Source organism: Hypanus sabinus (assembly GCF_030144855.1).
Source record: "Hypanus sabinus isolate sHypSab1 chromosome 31 unlocalized genomic scaffold, sHypSab1.hap1 SUPER_31_unloc_2, whole genome shotgun sequence".
NCBI classification, from domain to species: domain Eukaryota; kingdom Metazoa; phylum Chordata; class Chondrichthyes; order Myliobatiformes; family Dasyatidae; genus Hypanus; species Hypanus sabinus.
The window spans coordinates 107,920-128,883 of record NW_026778954.1 but is presented as its reverse complement, the minus strand read 5'-3'; the positions used below and the strand labels follow the sequence as shown (position 1 = coordinate 128,883).

Sequence of the window (20,964 nt, the reverse complement as noted above, 5' to 3'; positions counted from 1 at the left end):
CAACATCCTCACTCCCATCGGGCACCAGGAAATCCCTCACCGTCCCTTCATCAAACATCCCCACAGTCCGGGCCCGACAACCTTCTCACTCCCATCGGGCACGAGGAAATCCCTCACCGTCCCTTCATCAAACATCCCCACAGTCCGGGCACGAGGAAATCCCTCACCGTCCCTTCATCAAACATCCCCACAGACCGGGCACGACAACCTTCTCATTCCCATCGGGCACGAGGAAATCCCTCACCGTCCCTTCATCAAACATCCCCACAGTCCGGGCCCGACAACCTCCTCACTCCCATCGGGCACGAGGAAATCCCTCACCGTCCCTTCATCAAACATCCACACAGTCCGGGCCCGACAACCTCCTCACTCCCATCGGGCACCAGGAAATCCCTCACCGTCCCTTCATCAAACATCCCCACAGTCCCGGTCCGACAACCTCCTCACTCCCATCGGGCACGAGGAAATCCCTCACCGTCCCTTCATCAAACATCCCCACAGTCCGGGCCCGACAACCTTCTCACTCCCATCGGGCACCAGGAAATCCCTCACCGTCCCTTCATCAAACATCCCCACAGTCCAGGACCGACAACCTCCTCACTCCCATCGGGCACGAGGAAATCCCTCACCGTCCCTTCATCAAACATCTCCACAGTCCAGGCCCGACAACCTTCTCACTCCCATCGGGCACGAGGAAATCCCTCACCGTCCCTTCATCAAACATCCCCACAGTCCGGGCCCGACAACCTCCTCATTCCCATCGGGCACGAGGAAATCCCTCACCGTCCCTTCATCAAACATCCCCACAGTCCGGGCCCGACATCCTCCTCACTCCCATCGGGCACGAGGAAATCCCTCACCGTCCCTTCATCAAACGTCCCCACAGTCCGGGCCCGACAACCTCCTCACTCCCATCGGGCACGAGGAAATCCCTCACCGTCCCTTCATCAAACGTCCCCACAGTCCGGGCCCGAGAACCTCCTCACTCCCATCGGGCACGAGGAAATCCCTCACCGTCCCTTCATCAAACGTCCCCACCGTCTGGGTCAGACAACCTCCTCACTCCCATCGGGCACCAGGAAATCCCTCACCGTCCCTTCATCAAACGTCCCCACAGTCCGGGTCAGACAACCTCCTCACTCCCATCGGGCACCAGGAAATCCCTCACCGTCCCTTCATCAAAAATCCCCACAGTCCGGGCCCGACAACCTCCTCACTCCCATCGGGCACGAGGAAATCCCTCACCGTCCCTTCATCAAACATCCCCACAGTCCGGGTCAGACAACCTTCTCACTCCCATCGGGCACGAGGAAATCCCTCACCGTCCCTTCATCAACCATCCCCACAGTCCGGGCCCGACAACCTCCTCACTCCCATCGGGCACGAGGAAATCCCTCACCGTCCCTTCATCAAACATCCCCACAGTCCGGGCCCGACAACCTCCTCACTCCCATCGGGCACGAGGAAATCCTTCACCGTCCCTTCATCAAACATCCCCACAGTCCGGGCCGGACAACCTCCTCACTCCCATCGGGCACGAGGAAATCCCTCACCGTCCCTTCATCAAACATCCCCACAGTCCGGGCCAGACAACCTCCTCACTCCCATCGGGCACGAGGAAATCCCTCACCGTCCCTTCATGAAACATCCACACAGTCCGGGTCCGACAACCTCCTCACTCCCTTCGGGCACGAGGAAATCCCTCACCGTCCCTTCATCAAACATCCCCACAGTCCGGGCCCGACAACCTCCTCACTCCCATCGGACACGAGGAAATCCCTCTCCGTCCCTTCATCAAACATCCCCACAGTCCGGGCCCGACAACCTCCTCACTCCCGTCGGGCACGAGGAAACCCCTCACCGTCCCTTCATCAAACATCCCCACAGTCCCGGTCGAACAACCTCCTCACTCCCATCGGGCACGAGGAAATCCCTCACCGTCCCTTCATCAAAGATCCCCACAGTCCGGGCCCGACAACCTCCTCACTCCCATCGGGCACGAGGAAATCCCTCACCGTCCCTTCATCAAACATCCCCACAGTCCGGGCCCGACAACCTCCTCACTCCCATCGGGTTCCAGGAAATCCCTCACCGTCCCTTCATCAAACATCCCCACAGTCCTGGCCCGACAACCTCCTCATTCCCATCGGGGACGAGGAAATCCCTCACCGTCCCTTCATCAAACATCCCCACAGTCCGGGCCCGACAACCTCCTCACTCCCATCGGGCACGAGGAAATCCCTCACAGTCCCTTCATCAAACGTCCACACAGTCCGGGTCCGACAACCTCCTCACTCCCATCGGGCACGAGGAAATCCTTCACCGTCCCTTCATCAAACATCCCCACAGTCCTGGCCGGACAACCTCCTCACTCCCATCGGGCACGAGGAAATCCCTCACCGTCCCTTCATCAAACATCCCCACAGTCCGGGCCCGACATCCTCCTCACTCCCATCGGGCATGAGGAAATCCCTCACCGTCCCTTCATCAAACATCCCCACAGTCGGGGCCCGACAACCTCCTCACTCCCATCGGGCACGAGGAAATCCCTCACCGTCCCTTCATCAAACATCCCCACAGTCCGGGCCAGACAACCTCCTCACTCCCATCGGGCACCAGGAAATCCCTCACCGTCCCTTCATCAAACATCCCCACAGTCCGGGCCCGACAACCTCCTCACTCCCATCGGGCACGAGGAAATCCCTCACCGTCCCTTCATCAAACATCCCCACAGTCCGGGCCAGACAACCTCCTCACTCCCATCGGGCACGAGGAAATCCCTCACCGTCCCTTCATGAAACATCCACACAGTCCGGGTCCGACAACCTCCTCACTCCCATCGGGCACGAGGAAATCCCTCACCGTCCCTTCATCAAACATCCCCACAGTCCGGGCCCGACAACCTCCTCACTCCCATCGGACACGAGGAAATCCCTCACCGTCCCTTCATCAAACATCCCCACAGTCCGGGCCCGACAACCTCCTCACTCCCATCGGGCACGAGGAAATCCCTCACCGTCCCTTCATCAAACGTCCCCACAGTCCGGGCCCGACAACCTCCTCACTCCCATCGGGCACGAGGAAATCCCTCACCGTCCCTTCATCAAACGTCCCCACAGTCCGGGCACGACAACCTCCTCACTCCCATCGGGCACGAGGAAATCCCTCACCGTCCCTTCATCAAACGTCCCCACAGTCCGGGCCCGACAACCTCCTCACTCCCATCGGGCACGAGGAAATCCCTCACCGTCCCTTCATCAAACATCCCCACAGTCCGGGCCCGACAACCTTCTCACTCCCATCGGGCACGAGGAAATCCCTCACCGTCCCTTCATCAAACGTCCCCACAGTCCGGGTCCGACAACCTCCTCACTCCCATCGGGCACGAGGAAATCCCTCACCGTCCCTTCATCAAACATCCCCACAGTCCGGGCCCGACAACATCCTCACTCCCATCGGGCACCAGGAAATCCCTCACCGTCCCTTCATCAAACATCCCCACAGTCCGGGCCCGACAACCTTCTCACTCCCATCGGGCACGAGGAAATCCCTCACCGTCCCTTCATCAAACATCCCCACAGTCCGGGCACGAGGAAATCCCTCACCGTCCCTTCATCAAACATCCCCACAGACCGGGCACGACAACCTTCTCATTCCCATCGGGCACGAGGAAATCCCTCACCGTCCCTTCATCAAACATCCCCACAGTCCGGGCCCGACAACCTCCTCACTCCCATCGGGCACGAGGAAATCCCTCACCGTCCCTTCATCAAACATCCACACAGTCCGGGCCCGACAACCTCCTCACTCCCATCGGGCACCAGGAAATCCCTCACCGTCCCTTCATCAAACATCCCCACAGTCCCGGTCCGACAACCTCCTCACTCCCATCGGGCACGAGGAAATCCCTCACCGTCCCTTCATCAAACATCCCCACAGTCCGGGCCCGACAACCTTCTCACTCCCATCGGGCACCAGGAAATCCCTCACCGTCCCTTCATCAAACATCCACACAGTCCAGGACCGACAACCTCCTCACTCCCATCGGGCACGAGGAAATCCCTCACCGTCCCTTCATCAAACATCTCCACAGTCCAGGCCCGACAACCTTCTCACTCCCATCGGGCACGAGGAAATCCCTCACCGTCCCTTCATCAAACATCCCCACAGTCCGGGCCCGACAACCTCCTCATTCCCATCGGGCACGAGGAAATCCCTCACCGTCCCTTCATCAAACATCCCCACAGTCCGGGCCCGACATCCTCCTCACTCCCATCGGGCACGAGGAAATCCCTCACCGTCCCTTCATCAAACGTCCCCACAGTCCGGGCCCGACAACCTCCTCACTCCCATCGGGCACGAGGAAATCCCTCACCGTCCCTTCATCAAACGTCCCCACAGTCCGGGCCCGAGAACCTCCTCACTCCCATCGGGCACGAGGAAATCCCTCACCGTCCCTTCATCAAACGTCCCCACCGTCTGGGTCAGACAACCTCCTCACTCCCATCGGGCACCAGGAAATCCCTCACCGTCCCTTCATCAAACGTCCCCACAGTCCGGGTCAGACAACCTCCTCACTCCCATCGGGCACCAGGAAATCCCTCACCGTCCCTTCATCAAAAATCCCCACAGTCCGGGCCCGACAACCTCCTCACTCCCATCGGGCACGAGGAAATCCCTCACCGTCCCTTCATCAAACATCCCCACAGTCCGGGTCAGACAACCTTCTCACTCCCATCGGGCACGAGGAAATCCCTCACCGTCCCTTCATCAACCATCCCCACAGTCCGGGCCCGACAACCTCCTCACTCCCATCGGGCACGAGGAAATCCCTCACCGTCCCTTCATCAAACATCCCCACAGTCCGGGCCCGACAAACTTCTCACTCCCATCGGGCACGAGGAAATCCCTCACCGTCCCTTCATCAAACATCCCCACAGTCCGGGCCCGACAACCTCCTCACTCCCATCGGGCATGAGGAAATCCCTCACCGTCCCTTCATCAAACGTCCCCACAGTCCGGGCCCGACAACCTCCTCACTCCCATCGGGCACGAGGAAATCCCTCACCGTCCCTTCATCAAACGTCCCCACCGTCTGGGTCAGACAACCTCCTCACTCCCATCGGGCACCAGGAAATCCCTCACCGTCCCTTCATCAAACGTCCCCACAGTCCGGGTCAGACAACCTCCTCACTCACATCGGGCACCAGGAAATCCCTCACCGTCCCTTCATCAAAAATCCCCACAGTCCGGGCCCGACAACCTCCTCACTCCCATCGGGCACGAGGAAATCCCTCACCGTCCCTTCATCAAACATCCCCACAGTCCGGGTCAGACAACCTTCTCACTCCCATCGGGCACGAGGAAATCCCTCACCGTCCCTTCATCAAACATCCCCACAGTCCGGGCCCGACAACCTCCTCACTCCCATCGGGCACGAGGAAATCCCTCACCGTCCCTTCATCAAACATCCCCACAGTCCGGGCCCGACAACCTCCTCACTCCCATCGGGCACGAGGAAATCCCTCACCGTCCCTTCATCAAACATCCCCACAGTCCGGGCCCGACAACCTCCTCACTCCCATCGGGCACGAGGAAATCCCTCACCGTCCCTTCATCAAACATCCACACAGTCCGGGCCCGACAACCTCCTCACTCCCATCGGGCACCAGGAAATCCCTCACCGTCCCTTCATCAAACATTCCCACAGTCCGGGCACGACAACCTCCTCACTCCCATCGGGCACGAGGAAATCCCTCACCGTCCCTTCATCAAACATCCACACAGTCCGGGCCCGACAACCTCCTCACTCCCATCGGGCACGAGGAAATCCCTCACCGTCCCTAAATCAAACATCCACACAGTCCAGGCCCGACAACCTTCTCTCTCTCATCGGGCACGAGGAAATCCCTCACCGTCCCTTCATCAAACGTCCCCACAGTCCGGGTCCGACAACCTCCTCACTCCCATCGGGCACGAGGAAATCCCTCACCGTCCCTTCATCAAACATCCCCACAGTCCGGGCCCGACAACATCCTCACTCCCATCGGGCACGAGGAAATCCCTCACCGTCCCTTCATCAAACATCCCCACAGTCCGGGCCCGACAACCTCCTCACTCCCATCGGGCACGAGGAAATCCCTCACCGTCCCTTCATCAAACATGCACACAGTCCGGGCCCGACAACCTTCTCACTCCCTTCGGGCACGAGGAAATCCCTCACCGTCCCTTCATCAAACGTCCACACAGTCCGTGCCCGACAACCTCCTCACTCCCATCGAGCACCAGGAAATCCCTCTCCGTCCCTTCATCAAACATCCACACATTCCGGGCCCGACAACATCCTCACTCCCATCGGGCACGAGGAAATCCCTCACCGTCCCTTCATCAAACATCCACACAGTCCGGGCCGGACAACCTCCTCACTCCCATCGAGCACCAGGAAATCCCTCTCCGTCCCTTCATCAAACATCCACACATTCCGGGCCCGACAACCTCCTCACTCCCATCGGGCACGAGGAAATCCCTCACCGTCCCTTCATCAAACATCCACACAGTCCGGGCCGGACAACCTTCTCACTCCCATCGGGCACAAGGAAATCCCTCACCGTCCCTTCATCAAACATCCACACAGTCCAGGCCCGACAACCTTCTCTCTCTCATCGGGCACGAGGAAATCCCTCACCGTCCCTTCATCAAACGTCCCCACAGTCCGGGCCCGACTACCTCCTCACTCCCTTCGGGCACGAGGAAATCCCTCACCGTCCCTTCATCAAAAGTCCCCACAGTCCGGGTCCGACAACCTCCTCACTCCCATCGGGCACAAGGAAATCCCTCACCGTCCCTTCATCAAACATCCCCACAGTCCAGGCCCGACAACCTTCTCACTCCCAACGGGCACGAGGAAATCCCTCACCGTCCCTTCATCAAACATCCCCACAGTCCGGGCCCGACAACCTTCTCACTCCCATCGGGCACGAGGAAATCCCTCACCGTCCCTTCATCAAACATCCCCACAGTCCGGGCCCGACAACCTCCTCACTCCCATCGGGCATGAGGAAATCCCTCACCGTCCCTTCATCAAACGTCCCCACAGTCCGGGCCCGACAACCTCCTCACTCCCATCGGGCACGAGGAAATCCCTCACCGTCCCTTCATCAAACGTCCCCACAGTCTGTGTCAGACAACCTCCTCACTCCCATCGGGCACCAGGAAATCCCTCACCGTCCCTTCATCAAACGTCCCCACAGTCCGGGTCAGACAACCTCCTCACTCCCATCGGGCACCAGGAAATCCCTCACCGTCCCTTCATCAAAAATCCCCACAGTCCGGGCCCGACAACCTCCTCACTCCCATCGGGCACGAGGAAATCCCTCACCGTCCCTTCATCAAACATCCCCACAGTCCGGGTCAGACAACCTTCTCACTCCCATCGGGCACGAGGAAATCCCTCACCGTCCCTTCATCAAACGTCCCCACAGTCCGGGCCCGACAACCTCCTCACTCCCATCGGGCACGAGGAAATCCCTCACCGTCCCTTCATCAAACATCCCCACAGTCCGGGCCCGACAACCTCCTTACTCCCATCGGGCACGAGGAAATCCCACACCGTCCCTTCATCAAACATCCACACAGTCCGGGCCCGACAACCTCCTCACTCCCATCGGGCACCAGGAAATCCCTCACCGTCCCTTCATCAAACATTCCCACAGTCCGGGCACGACAACCTCCTCACTCCCATCGGGCACGAGGAAATCCCTCACCGTCCCTTCATCAAACATCCACACAGTCCGGGCCCGACAACCTCCTCACTCCCATCGGGCACGAGGAAATCCCTCACCGTCCCTTCATCAAACGTCCACACAGTCCAGGCCCGACAACCTTCTCTCTCTCATCGGGCACGAGGAAATCCCTCACCGTCCCTTCATCAAACGTCCCCACAGTCCGGGTCCGACAACCTCCTCACTCCCATCGGGCACGAGGAAATCCCTCACCGTCCCTTCATCAAACATCCCCACAGTCCGGGCCCGACAACATCCTCACTCCCATCGGGCACGAGGAAATCCCTCACCGTCCCTTCATCAAACATCCACACAGTCCGGGCCCGACAACCTCCTCACTCCCATCGGGCACGAGGAAATCCCTCACCGTCCCTTCATCAAACATCCCCACAGTCCGGGCCCGACAACCTCCTCACTCCCATCGGGCACGAGGAAATCCCTCACCGTCCCTTCATCAAACATCCCCACAGTCCGGGCCCGACAACCTCCTCACTCCCATCGGGCACGAGGAAATCCTTCACCGTCCCTTCATCAAACATCCCCACAGTCCGGGCAGGACAACCTCCTCACTCCCATCGGGCACGAGGAAATCCCTCACCGTCCCTTCATCAAACATCCACACAGTCCGGGCCGGACAACCTCCTCACTCCCGTCGGGCACGAGGAAACCCCTCACCGTCCCTTCATCAAACATCCACACAGTCCGGGCCCGACAACCTCCTCACTCCCATCGGGCACCAGGAAATCCCTCACCGTCCCTTCATCAAACATCCCCACAGTCCCGGTCCGACAACCTCCTCACTCCCATCGGGCACGAGGAAATCCCTCACCGTCCCTTCATCAAACATCCCCACAGTCCGGGCCCGACAACCTCCTCACTCCCATCGGGCACGAGGAAATCCCTCACCGTCCCTTCATCAAACATCCCCACAGTCCGGGCCAGACAACCTCCTCACTCCCATCGGGCACGAGGAAATCCCTCACCGTCCCTTCATGAAACATCCACACAGTCCGGGTCCGACAACCTCCTCACTCCCATCGGGGACGAGGAAATCCCTCACCGTCCCTTCATCAAACATCCCCACAGTCCGGGCCCGACAACCTCCTCACTCCCATCGGACACGAGGAAATCCCTCACCGTCCCTTCATCAAACATCTCCACAGTCCGGGCCCGACAACCTCCTCACTCCCGTCGGGCACCAGGAAATCCCTCACCGTCCCTTCATCAAACATCCCCACAGTCCGGGCCCGACAACCTCCTCACTCCCATCGGGCACCAGGAAATCCCTCACCGTCCCTTCATCAAACATCCCCACAGTCCAGGACCGACAACCTCCTCACTCCCATCGGGCACCAGCAAATCCCTCACCGTCCCTTCATCAAACATCTCCACAGTCCAGGCCCGACAACCTCCTCACTCCCATCGGGCACGAGGAAATCCCTCACCGTCCCTTCATCAAACGTCCCCACAGTCTGGGTCAGACAACCTCCTCACTCCCATCGGGCACCAGGAAATCCCTCACCGTCCCTTCATCAAACGTCCCCACAGTCCGGGTCAGACAACCTCCTCAATCCCATCGGGCACCAGGAAATCCCTCACCGTCCCTTCATCAAAAATCCCCACAGTCCGGGCCCGACAACCTCCTCACTCCCATCGGGCACGAGGAAATCCCTCACCGTCCCTTCATCAAACATCCCCACAGTCCGGGTCAGACAACCTTCTCACTCCCATCGGGCACGAGGAAATCCCTCACCGTCCCTTCATCAAACATCCACACAGTCCGGGCCGGACAACCTCCTCACTCCCATCGAGCACCAGGAAATCCCTCTCCGTCCCTTCATCAAACATCCACACATTCCGGGCCCGACAACCTCCTCACTCCCATCGGGCACGAGGAAATCCCTCACCGTCCCTTCATCAAACATCCACACAGTCCGGGCCGGACAACCTTCTCACTCCCATCGGGCACAAGGAAATCCCTCACCGTCCCTTCATCAAACATCCACACAGTCCAGGCCCGACAACCTTCTCTCTCTCATCGGGCACGAGGAAATCCCTCACCGTCCCTTCATCAAACGTCCCCACAGTCCGGGCCCGACTACCTCCTCACTCCCTTCGGGCACGAGGAAATCCCTCACCGTCCCTTCATCAAAAGTCCCCACAGTCCGGGTCCGACAACCTCCTCACTCCCATCGGGCACAAGGAAATCCCTCACCGTCCCTTCATCAAACATCCCCACAGTCCAGGCCCGACAACCTTCTCACTCCCAACGGGCACGAGGAAATCCCTCACCGTCCCTTCATCAAACATCCCCACAGTCCGGGCCCGACAACCTTCTCACTCCCATCGGGCACGAGGAAATCCCTCACCGTCCCTTCATCAAACATCCCCACAGTCCGGGCCCGACAACCTCCTCACTCCCATCGGGCATGAGGAAATCCCTCACCGTCCCTTCATCAAACGTCCCCACAGTCCGGGCCCGACAACCTCCTCACTCCCATCGGGCACGAGGAAATCCCTCACCGTCCCTTCATCAAACGTCCCCACAGTCTGTGTCAGACAACCTCCTCACTCCCATCGGGCACCAGGAAATCCCTCACCGTCCCTTCATCAAACGTCCCCACAGTCCGGGTCAGACAACCTCCTCACTCCCATCGGGCACCAGGAAATCCCTCACCGTCCCTTCATCAAAAATCCCCACAGTCCGGGCCCGACAACCTCCTCACTCCCATCGGGCACGAGGAAATCCCTCACCGTCCCTTCATCAAACATCCCCACAGTCCGGGTCAGACAACCTTCTCACTCCCATCGGGCACGAGGAAATCCCTCACCGTCCCTTCATCAAACGTCCCCACAGTCCGGGCCCGACAACCTCCTCACTCCCATCGGGCACGAGGAAATCCCTCACCGTCCCTTCATCAAACATCCCCACAGTCCGGGCCCGACAACCTCCTTACTCCCATCGGGCACGAGGAAATCCCACACCGTCCCTTCATCAAACATCCACACAGTCCGGGCCCGACAACCTCCTCACTCCCATCGGGCACCAGGAAATCCCTCACCGTCCCTTCATCAAACATTCCCACAGTCCGGGCACGACAACCTCCTCACTCCCATCGGGCACGAGGAAATCCCTCACCGTCCCTTCATCAAACATCCACACAGTCCGGGCCCGACAACCTCCTCACTCCCATCGGGCACGAGGAAATCCCTCACCGTCCCTTCATCAAACGTCCACACAGTCCAGGCCCGACAACCTTCTCTCTCTCATCGGGCACGAGGAAATCCCTCACCGTCCCTTCATCAAACGTCCCCACAGTCCGGGTCCGACAACCTCCTCACTCCCATCGGGCACGAGGAAATCCCTCACCGTCCCTTCATCAAACATCCCCACAGTCCGGGCCCGACAACATCCTCACTCCCATCGGGCACGAGGAAATCCCTCACCGTCCCTTCATCAAACATCCACACAGTCCGGGCCCGACAACCTCCTCACTCCCATCGGGCACGAGGAAATCCCTCACCGTCCCTTCATCAAACATCCCCACAGTCCGGGCCCGACAACCTCCTCACTCCCATCGGGCACGAGGAAATCCCTCACCGTCCCTTCATCAAACATCCCCACAGTCCGGGCCCGACAACCTCCTCACTCCCATCGGGCACGAGGAAATCCTTCACCGTCCCTTCATCAAACATCCCCACAGTCCGGGCAGGACAACCTCCTCACTCCCATCGGGCACCAGGAAATCCCTCACCGTCCCTTCATCAAACATCCACACAGTCCGGGCCCGACAACCTCCTCACTCCCATCGGGCACGAGGAAATCCCTCACCGTCCCTTCATCAAACATCCCCACAGTCCGGGCCCGACAACCTCCTCACTCCCATCGGGCACGAGGAAATCCCTCACCGTCCCTTCATCAAACATCCCCACAGTCCGGGCCCGACAACCTCCTCACTCCCATCGGGCACGAGGAAATCCTTCACCGTCCCTTCATCAAACATCCCCACAGTCCGGGCAGGACAACCTCCTCACTCCCATCGGGCACGAGGAAATCCCTCACCGTCCCTTCATCAAACATCCACACAGTCCGGGCCGGACAACCTCCTCACTCCCGTCGGGCACGAGGAAACCCCTCACCGTCCCTTCATCAAACATCCACACAGTCCGGGCCCGACAACCTCCTCACTCCCATCGGGCACCAGGAAATCCCTCACCGTCCCTTCATCAAACATCCCCACAGTCCCGGTCCGACAACCTCCTCACTCCCATCGGGCACGAGGAAATCCCTCACCGTCCCTTCATCAAACATCCCCACAGTCCGGGCCCGACAACCTCCTCACTCCCATCGGGCACGAGGAAATCCCTCACCGTCCCTTCATCAAACATCCCCACAGTCCGGGCCCGACAACCTCCTCACTCCCATCGGACACGAGGAAATCCCTCACCGTCCCTTCATCAAACATCTCCACAGTCCGGGCCCGACAACCTCCTCACTCCCGTCGGGCACCAGGAAATCCCTCACCGTCCCTTCATCAAACATCCCCACAGTCCGGGCCCGACAACCTCCTCACTCCCATCGGGCACCAGGAAATCCCTCACCGTCCCTTCATCAAACATCCCCACAGTCCAGGACCGACAACCTCCTCACTCCCATCGGGCACCAGGAAATCCCTCACCGTCCCTTCATCAAACATCTCCACAGTCCAGGCCCGACAACCTCCTCACTCCCATCGGGCACGAGGAAATCCCTCACCGTCCCTTCATCAAACGTCCCCACAGTCTGGGTCAGACAACCTCCTCACTCCCATCGGGCACCAGGAAATCCCTCACCGTCCCTTCATCAAACGTCCCCACAGTCCGGGTCAGACAACCTCCTCAATCCCATCGGGCACCAGGAAATCCCTCACCGTCCCTTCATCAAAAATCCCCACAGTCCGGGCCCGACAACCTCCTCACTCCCATCGGGCACGAGGAAATCCCTCACCGTCCCTTCATCAAACATCCCCACAGTCCGGGTCAGACAACCTTCTCACTCCCATCGGGCACGAGGAAATCCCTCACCGTCCCTTCATCAAACATCCCCACAGTCCGGGCCCGACAACCTCCTCACTCCCATCGGGCACAAGGAAATCCCTCACCGTCCCTTCATCAAACATCCCCACAGTCCGGGCCCGACAACCTCCTCACTCCCATCGGGCACGAGGAAATCCCTCACCGTCCCTTCATCAAACATCCACACAGTCCGGGCCCGACAACCTCCTCACTCCCATCGGGCACGAGGAAATCCCTCACCGTCCCTTCATCAAACATCCACACAGTCCAGGCCCGACAACCTTCTCTCTCTCATCGGGCACGAGGAAATCCCTCACCGTCCCTTCATCAAACGTCCCCACAGTCCGTGTCCGACAACCTCCTCACTCCCATCGGGCACGAGGAAATCCCTCACCGTCCCTTCATCAAACATCCCCACAGTCCGGGCCCGACAACATCCTCACTCCCATCGGGCACGAGGAAATCCCTCACCGTCCCTTCATCAAACATCCCCACAGTCCGGGCCCGACAACCTCCTCACTCCCATCGGGCACGAGGAAATCCCTCACCGTCCCTTCATCAAACATCCACACAGTCCGGGCCCGACAACCTCCTCACTCCCATCGGGCACGAGGAAATCCCTCACCGTCCCTTCATCAAACATCCACACAGTCCGGGCCCGACAACCTTCTCACTCCCTTCGGGCACGAGGAAATCCCTCACCGTCCCTTCATCAAACGTCCACACAGTCCGGGCCCGACAACCTCCTCACTCCCATCGAGCACCAGGAAATCCCTCACCGTCCCTTCATCAAACATCCACACAGTCCGGGCCCGACAACCTCCTCACTCCCATCGGGCACCAGGAAATCCCTCACCGTCCCTTCATCAAACGTCCCCACAGTCCGGGCCCGACAACCTCCTCACTCCCATCGGGCACGAGGAAATCCCTCACCGTCCCTTCATCAAAGATCCCCACAGTCCGGGCCCGACAACCTCCTCACTCCCATCGGGCACGAGGAAATCCCTCACCGTCCCTTCATCAAACATCCACACAGTCCGGGCCGGACAACCTTCTCACTCCCATCGGGCACGAGGAAATCCCTCACCGTCCCTTCATCAAACATCCACACAGTCCGGGCCCGACTACCTCCTCACTCCCTTCGGGCACGAGGAAATCCCTCACCGTCCCTTCATCAAACGTCCCCACAGTCCGGGTCCGACAACCTCCTCACTCCCATCGGGCACCAGGAAATCCCTCACCGTCCCTTCATCAAACATCCCCACAGTCCAGGACCGACAACCTCCTCACTCCCATCGGGCACCAGGAAATCCCTCACCGTCCCTTCATCAAACATCCCCACAGTCCAGGCCCGACAACCTTCTCACTCCCATCGGGCACGAGGAAATCCCTCACCGTCCCTTCATCAAACATCCCCACAGTCCGGGCCCGACAACCTCCTCACTCCCATCGGGCACGAGGAAATCCCTCACCGTCCCTTCATCAAACATCCACACAGTCCGGGCCCGACAACCTCCTCACTCCCATCGGGCACGAGGAAATCCCTCACCGTCCCTTCATCAAACATCCACACAGTCCGGGCCCGACAACCACCTCACTCCCATCGGGCATGAGGAAATCCCTCACCGTCCCTTCATCAAACATCCCCACAGTCCAGGCCCGACAACCTCCTCACTCCCATCGGGCACGAGGAAATCCCTCACCGTCCCTTCATCAAACGTCCCCACAGTCCGTGTCCGACAACCTCCTCACTCCCATCGGGCACGAGGAAATCCCTCACCGTCCCTTCATCAAACATCCCCACAGTCCGGGCCCGACAACATCCTCACTCCCATCGGGCACGAGGAAATCCCTCACTGTCCCTTCATCAAACATCCCCACAGTCCGGGCCCGACAACCTCCTCACCTTCATCGAGCACGAGGAAATCCCTCACCGTCCCTTCATCAAACATCCACACAGTCCGGGCCCGACAACCTCCTCACTCCCATCGGGCACCAGGAAATCCCTCACCGTCCCTTCATCAAACGTCCCCACAGTCCGGGCCCGACAACCTCCTCACTCCCATCGGGCACGAGGAAATCCCTCACCGTCCCTTCATCAAAGATCCTCACAGTCCGGGCCCGACAACCTCCTCACTCCCATCGGGCACGAGGAAATCCCTCACCGTCCCTTCATCAAACATCCACACAGTCCGGGCCGGACAACCTTCTCACTCCCATCGGGCACGAGGAAATCCCTCACCGTCCCTTCATCAAACATCCACACAGTCCGGGCCCGACTACCTCCTCACTCCCTTCGGGCACGAGGAAATCCCTCACCCTCCCTTCATCAAACGTCCCCACAGTCCGGGTCCGACAACCTCCTCACTCCCATCGGGTACCAGGAAATCCCTCACCGTCCCTTCATCAAACATCCCCACAGTCCGGGCCCGACAACCTCCTCACTCCCATCGGGCACCAGGAAATCCCTCACCGTCCCTTCATCAAACATCCCCACAGTCCAGGCCCGACAACCTTCTCACTCCCATCGGGCACGAGGAAATCCCTCACCGTCCCTTCATCAAACATCCCCACAGTCCGGGCCCGACAACCTCCTCACTCCCATCGGGCACGAGGAAATCCCTCACCGTCCCTTCATCAAACATCCCCACAGTCCGGGCCCGACAACCTCCTCATTCCCATCGGGCACGAGGAAATCCCTCACCGTCCCTTCATCAAACGTCCCCACAGTCCGGGCCCGACAACCTCCTCACTCCCATCGGGCACGAGGAAATCCCTCACCGTCCCTTCATCAAACATCCCCACAGTCCGGGCCCGACCACCTCCTCACTCCCATCGGGCATGAGGAAATCCCTCACCGTCCCTTCATCAAACGTCCCCACAGTCCGGGCCCGACCACCTCCTCACTCCCATCGGGCATGAGGAAATCCCTCACCGTCCCTTCATCAAACGTCCCCACAGTCCGGGCCCGACAACCTCCTCACTCCCATCGGGCACGAGGAAATCCCTCACCGTCCCTTCATCAAACGTCCCCACAGTCTGGGTCAGACAACCTCCTCACTCCCATCGGGCACCAGGAAATCCCTCACCGTCCCTTCATCAAACGTCCCCACAGTCCGGGTCAGACAACCTCCTCACTCCCATCGGGCACCAGGAAATCCCTCACCGTCCCTTCATCAAGCATCCACACAGTCCGGGCCAGACAACCTCCTCATTCCCATCGGGCACGAGGAAATCCCTCACCGTCCCTTCATCAAACATCCCCACCATCCGGGCCCGACAACCTCCTCACTCCCATCGGGCACGAGGAAATCCCTCACCGTCCCTTCATCAAACATCCCCACAGTCCGGGCCCGACAACCTCCTCACTCCCATCGGGCACGAGGAAATCCTTCACCGTCCCTTCATCAAACATCCCCACAGTCCGGGCCGGACAACCTCCTCACTCCCATCGGGCACGAGGAAATCCCTCACCGTCCCTTCATCAAACATCCACACAGTCCGGGCCGGACAACCTCCTCACTCCCCGTCGGGCACGAGGAAACCCCTCACCGTCCCTTCATCAAACATCCACACAGTCCGGGCCCGACAACCTCCTCACTCCCATCGGGCACCAGGAAATCCCTCACCGTCCCTTCATCAAACATCCCCACAGTCCCGGTCCGACAACCTCCTCACTCCCATCGGGCACGAGGAAATCCCTCACCGTCCCTTCATCAAACATCCCCACAGTCCGGGCCCGACAACCTCCTCACTCCCATCGGGCACGAGGAAATCCCTCACCGTCCCTTCATCAAACATCCCCACCGTCCGGGCCCGACAACCTCCTCACTCCCATCGGGCACCAGGAAATCCCTCACCGTCCCTTCATCAAACGTCCCCACAGTCCCAGTCCGACAACCTCCTCACTCCCATCGGGCACGAGGAAATCCCTCACCGTCCCTTCATCAAACATCCCCACAGTCCGGGCCCGACAACCTCCTCACTCCCATCGGGGACGAGGAAATCCCTTACTGTCCCTTCATGAAACATCCACACAGTCCGGGTCCGACAACCTCCTCACTCCCTTCGGGCACGAGGAAATCCCTCACCGTCCCTTCATCAAACATCCCCACAGTCCGGGCCCGACAACCTCCTCACTCCCGTCGGGCACGAGGAAACCCCTCACCGTCCCTTCATCAAACATCCACACAGTCCGGGCCCGACAACCTCCTCACTCCCATCGGGCACGAGGAAATCCCTCCCCATCCCTTCATCAAACATCCCCACAGTCCGGGCCCGACAACCTCCTCACTCCCATCGGGTACCAGGAAATCCCTCACCGTCCCTTCATCAAACATCCCCACAGTCCGGGCCCGACAACCTCCTCATTCCCATCGGGCACGAGGAAATCCCTCACCGTCCCTTCATCAAACATCGCCACAGTCCGGGCCCGACAACCTCCTCACTCCCATCGGGCATGAGGAAATCCCTCACCGTCCCTTCATCAAACATCCCCACAGTCCGGGCCCGACAACCTCCTCACTCCCATCGGGCACGAGGAAATCCCTCACCGTCCCTTCATCAAACATCCCCACAGTCCGGGCCAGACAACCTCCTCACTCCCATCGGGCACCAGGAAATCCCTCACCGTCCCTTCATCAAACATCCCCACAGTCCGGGCCCGACAACCTCCTCACTCCCATCGGGCACGAGGAAATCCCTCACCGTCCCTTCATCAAACATCCCCACAGTCCGGGCCAGACAACCTCCTCACTCCCATCGGGCACGAGGAAATCCCTCACCGTCCCTTCATCAAACATCCACACAGTCCGGGCCCGACAACCTCCTCACTCCCATCGGACACGAGGAAATCCCTCACCGTCCCTTCATCAAACATCCCCACAGTCCGGGCCCGACAACCTCCTCACTCCCATCGGGCACGAGGAAATCCCTCACCGTCCCTTCATCAAACATCCCCACAGTCCGGGCCCGACAACCTCCTCACTCCCATCGGGCACGAGGAAATCCCTCAAAGTCCCTTCATCAAACATCCCCACAGTCCGGGCCCGACAACCTCCTCACTCCCATCGGGCACGAGGAAATCCCTCACCGTCCCTTCATCAAACATCCCCACAGTCCGGGCCCGACAACCTCCTCACTCCCATCGGGCACGAGGAAATCCCTCAAAGTCCCTTCATCAAACATCCCCACAGTCCGGGCCCGACAACCTCCTCACTCCCATCGGGCACCAGGAAATCCCTCACCGTCCCTTCATCAAACATTCCCACAGTCCGGGCACGACAACCTCCTCACTCCCATCGGGCACGAGGAAATCCCTCACCGTCCCTTCATTAAACATCCACACAGTCCGGGCCCGACAACCTCCTCACTCCCATCGGGCACGAGGAAATCCCTCACCGTCCCTTCATCAAACATCCACACAGTCCAGGCCCGACAACCTTCTCTCTCTCATCGGGCACGAGGAAATCCCTCACCGTCCCTTCATCAAACGTCCCCACAGTCCGGGTCCGACAACCTCCTCACTCCCATCGGGCACGAGGAAATCCCTCACCGTCCCTTCATCAAACATCCCCACAGTCCGGGCCAGACAACCTCCTCACTCCCATCGGGCACGAGGAAATCCCTCACCGTCCCTTCATCAAACATCCCCACAGTCCGGGCCCGACAACATCCTCACTCCCATCGGGCACGAGGAAATCCCTCACCGTCCCTTCATCAAACATCCCCACAGTCCGGGCCCGACAACCTCCTCACTCCCATCGGGCACGAGGAAATCCCTCACCGTCTCTTCATCAAACATCCACACAGTCCGGGCCCTACAACCTCCTCACTCCCATCGGGCACCAAGAAATCCCTCACCGTCCCTTCATCAAACATCCCCACAGTCCGGGCCCGACAACCTCCTCACTCCCATCGGGCACGAGGAAATCCCTCACCGTCCCTTCATCAAACATCCCCACAGTCCGGGCCCGACAACCTCCTCACTCCCATCGGGCACCAGGAAATCCCTCACCGTCCCTTCATCAAACATCCCCACAGTCCGGGCCCGACAACCTCCTCACTCCCATCGGGCAAGAGGAAATCCCTCACCGTCCCTTCATCAAACATCCCCACAGTCCAGGCCCGACAACCTTCTCACTCCCATCGGGCACGAGGAAATCCCTCACCGTCCCTTCATCAAACATCCCCACAGTCCAGGCCCGACAACCTTCTCACTCCCATCGGGCACGAGGAAATCCCTCACCGTCCCTTCATCAAACATCCCCACAGTCCAGGCCCGACAACCTCCTCACTCCCATCGGGCACGAGGAAATCCCTCACCGTCCCTTCATCAAACATCCCCACAGTCCGGGCCCGACAACCTCCTCACTCCCATCGGGCACGAGGAAATCCCTCACCGTCCCTTCATCAAACGTCCCCACAGTCCGGGCCCGACAACCTCCCCCTCGTCCTCACCACCATGACTGACCCTACCAGGAGCTACGCTCCAGACAGCATCACAAGCCTCTCCCTCACGACGAGGGTTTAATCCTCGGAGGAGGCAATGTTGTCGGCACTGACAGCACTAGACGCCTCCCCCCGGGTAGCTGCCTCGCTCCCTGTCCGTTCCCACCCCCCTCTCCTGGACTCGACCACCCCCCGGCGACCGAACTAACCCACCTGGCTCCACGTTCCCGCGGATAATTCCGATCACGTTGTCTGCCGGTCTCACCTCCCGCTGGTTGAAGACGCTGACCTGCACGTCGCTGCGGGACAGAAGCACTCCCGTCAGGATCCGCCGATTCTCCCTCCGCGCCAACGGTAGCGTCGGGCGATTGCCGGGGGAGGCCGCGAGGCACCGCGCCTGGCGCTGCAGGGTAGGATCTGAACCGGAGTGGCGGGGGGACGGGGAACTGAGTGATGGGCCCAGGATGGGGCAGTCGGGTTTCAAGCAGAGGCAGTCTTCAGCGAGAAAGACGGGCAGATGATTGTAGTCAGGGGCAAAACCAAGAAGGCTGGCAAATACAGGGCTGAAGCCATTATATTTGGACGCACACGGGATATGAAATACGGTAGATGAACTTATAGCATGGTTACAGATCGTCAGGAATGATGTGGATGTCACCGAGTCGTGGCTGGGAGCCTGGTATCACAAGGATAAGCAGAGGGGGTGAGGCGGCTCTGCTGGTAAAAGGATGAAATCAAATCCTTCCGTAAAGCCCCAGTTACGATGTTTACTGTGCGGTCAGTATCTCATTCCCGAGAGCAGCCTGTTCGGGTCGGAGCTGAGGTCAGAGGGTTTGGTGTCCGACTTAGGAATGGGGAGTCAGCCGATCAGGATGGTGGAGCTGGGAGTCGGTTCTACGGGACGCTGGGCGGGGAGCTGGGAGAAGAGGAGGGGAGATGGCGGAGGCCACCGTTCCTGATGCACGAGGTGCTTTGCGCGGATCAGCGGCGTCGAGGAGGCAGGAGCAATACTCCTGCGGGAGAGCCCGTTTGTTCAAGGTCGGCCTCGAGTGGTGGGTGTTTTCACGCACACCGGGAGTCCAGGGTTTGAGCTCCGTGCACGTGTGACTGTTTAATGGGTCCTTTCTGTTTTATCTTCTCTCCTTTAGTAACTGTTTGCTTAAACTGACATTTTAAGGTGTAGTTCAGATTAACTGTATGCAGTGTACGATCTGTTCTTTCTCGCCAAATCACACAGCATTCACCCAAACATCCCAGCCTCTATGATTTAGGAGGAACAAAGTCGTATACACCCAAGACGTACGAAGCTGGAGAAAGCTGTGTAATGAACTGGATTTGATCAGGGAATGGAACCCTCAGCAGGCAGCGATCATAATCTGGTCAGATTCACCCTGCAGTCTGAGGGGGAGAAGATAGAGTCAGGTGTATCAGTATTACAGTGGAGTGGAGTGAATGACGGAGTTGACTGCAAGGGAACACTAGCAGGGATGATGGCAGAGCAGCAACGGCTGGAGTTTCTGGGAGGATCCCACAGTCTCGAAGCACTCTCAAGGCAGGATGACGCAACCGGGGCTGCCATGGGAAGAGTCAAAGCCGACATAAAAGCCAAAGAGAGGGCAAATGATAGAGTGAAAACAATTGGGAAAGATTGGGAAACTTTTAAAAACCAACAGAAGGC

The 20,964-nt window shown here is 59.4% G+C and overlaps 1 protein-coding gene across 1 annotated transcript in view; it reads right to left on the bottom strand.

Annotated features, from left to right (window-relative positions):
* The window catches only part of naaladl1 (N-acetylated alpha-linked acidic dipeptidase like 1), a 230,477-nt gene that overhangs the window by 161,638 nt on the left and 47,875 nt on the right, over positions 1-20,964 (bottom strand). Inside the window, exon 8 of the mRNA XM_059957704.1 lies at positions 19,500-19,585. Coding sequence (XP_059813687.1) covers positions 19,500-19,585 — 86 coding nt within the window. The remainder of the gene's footprint in view (positions 1-19,499; positions 19,586-20,964) is intronic.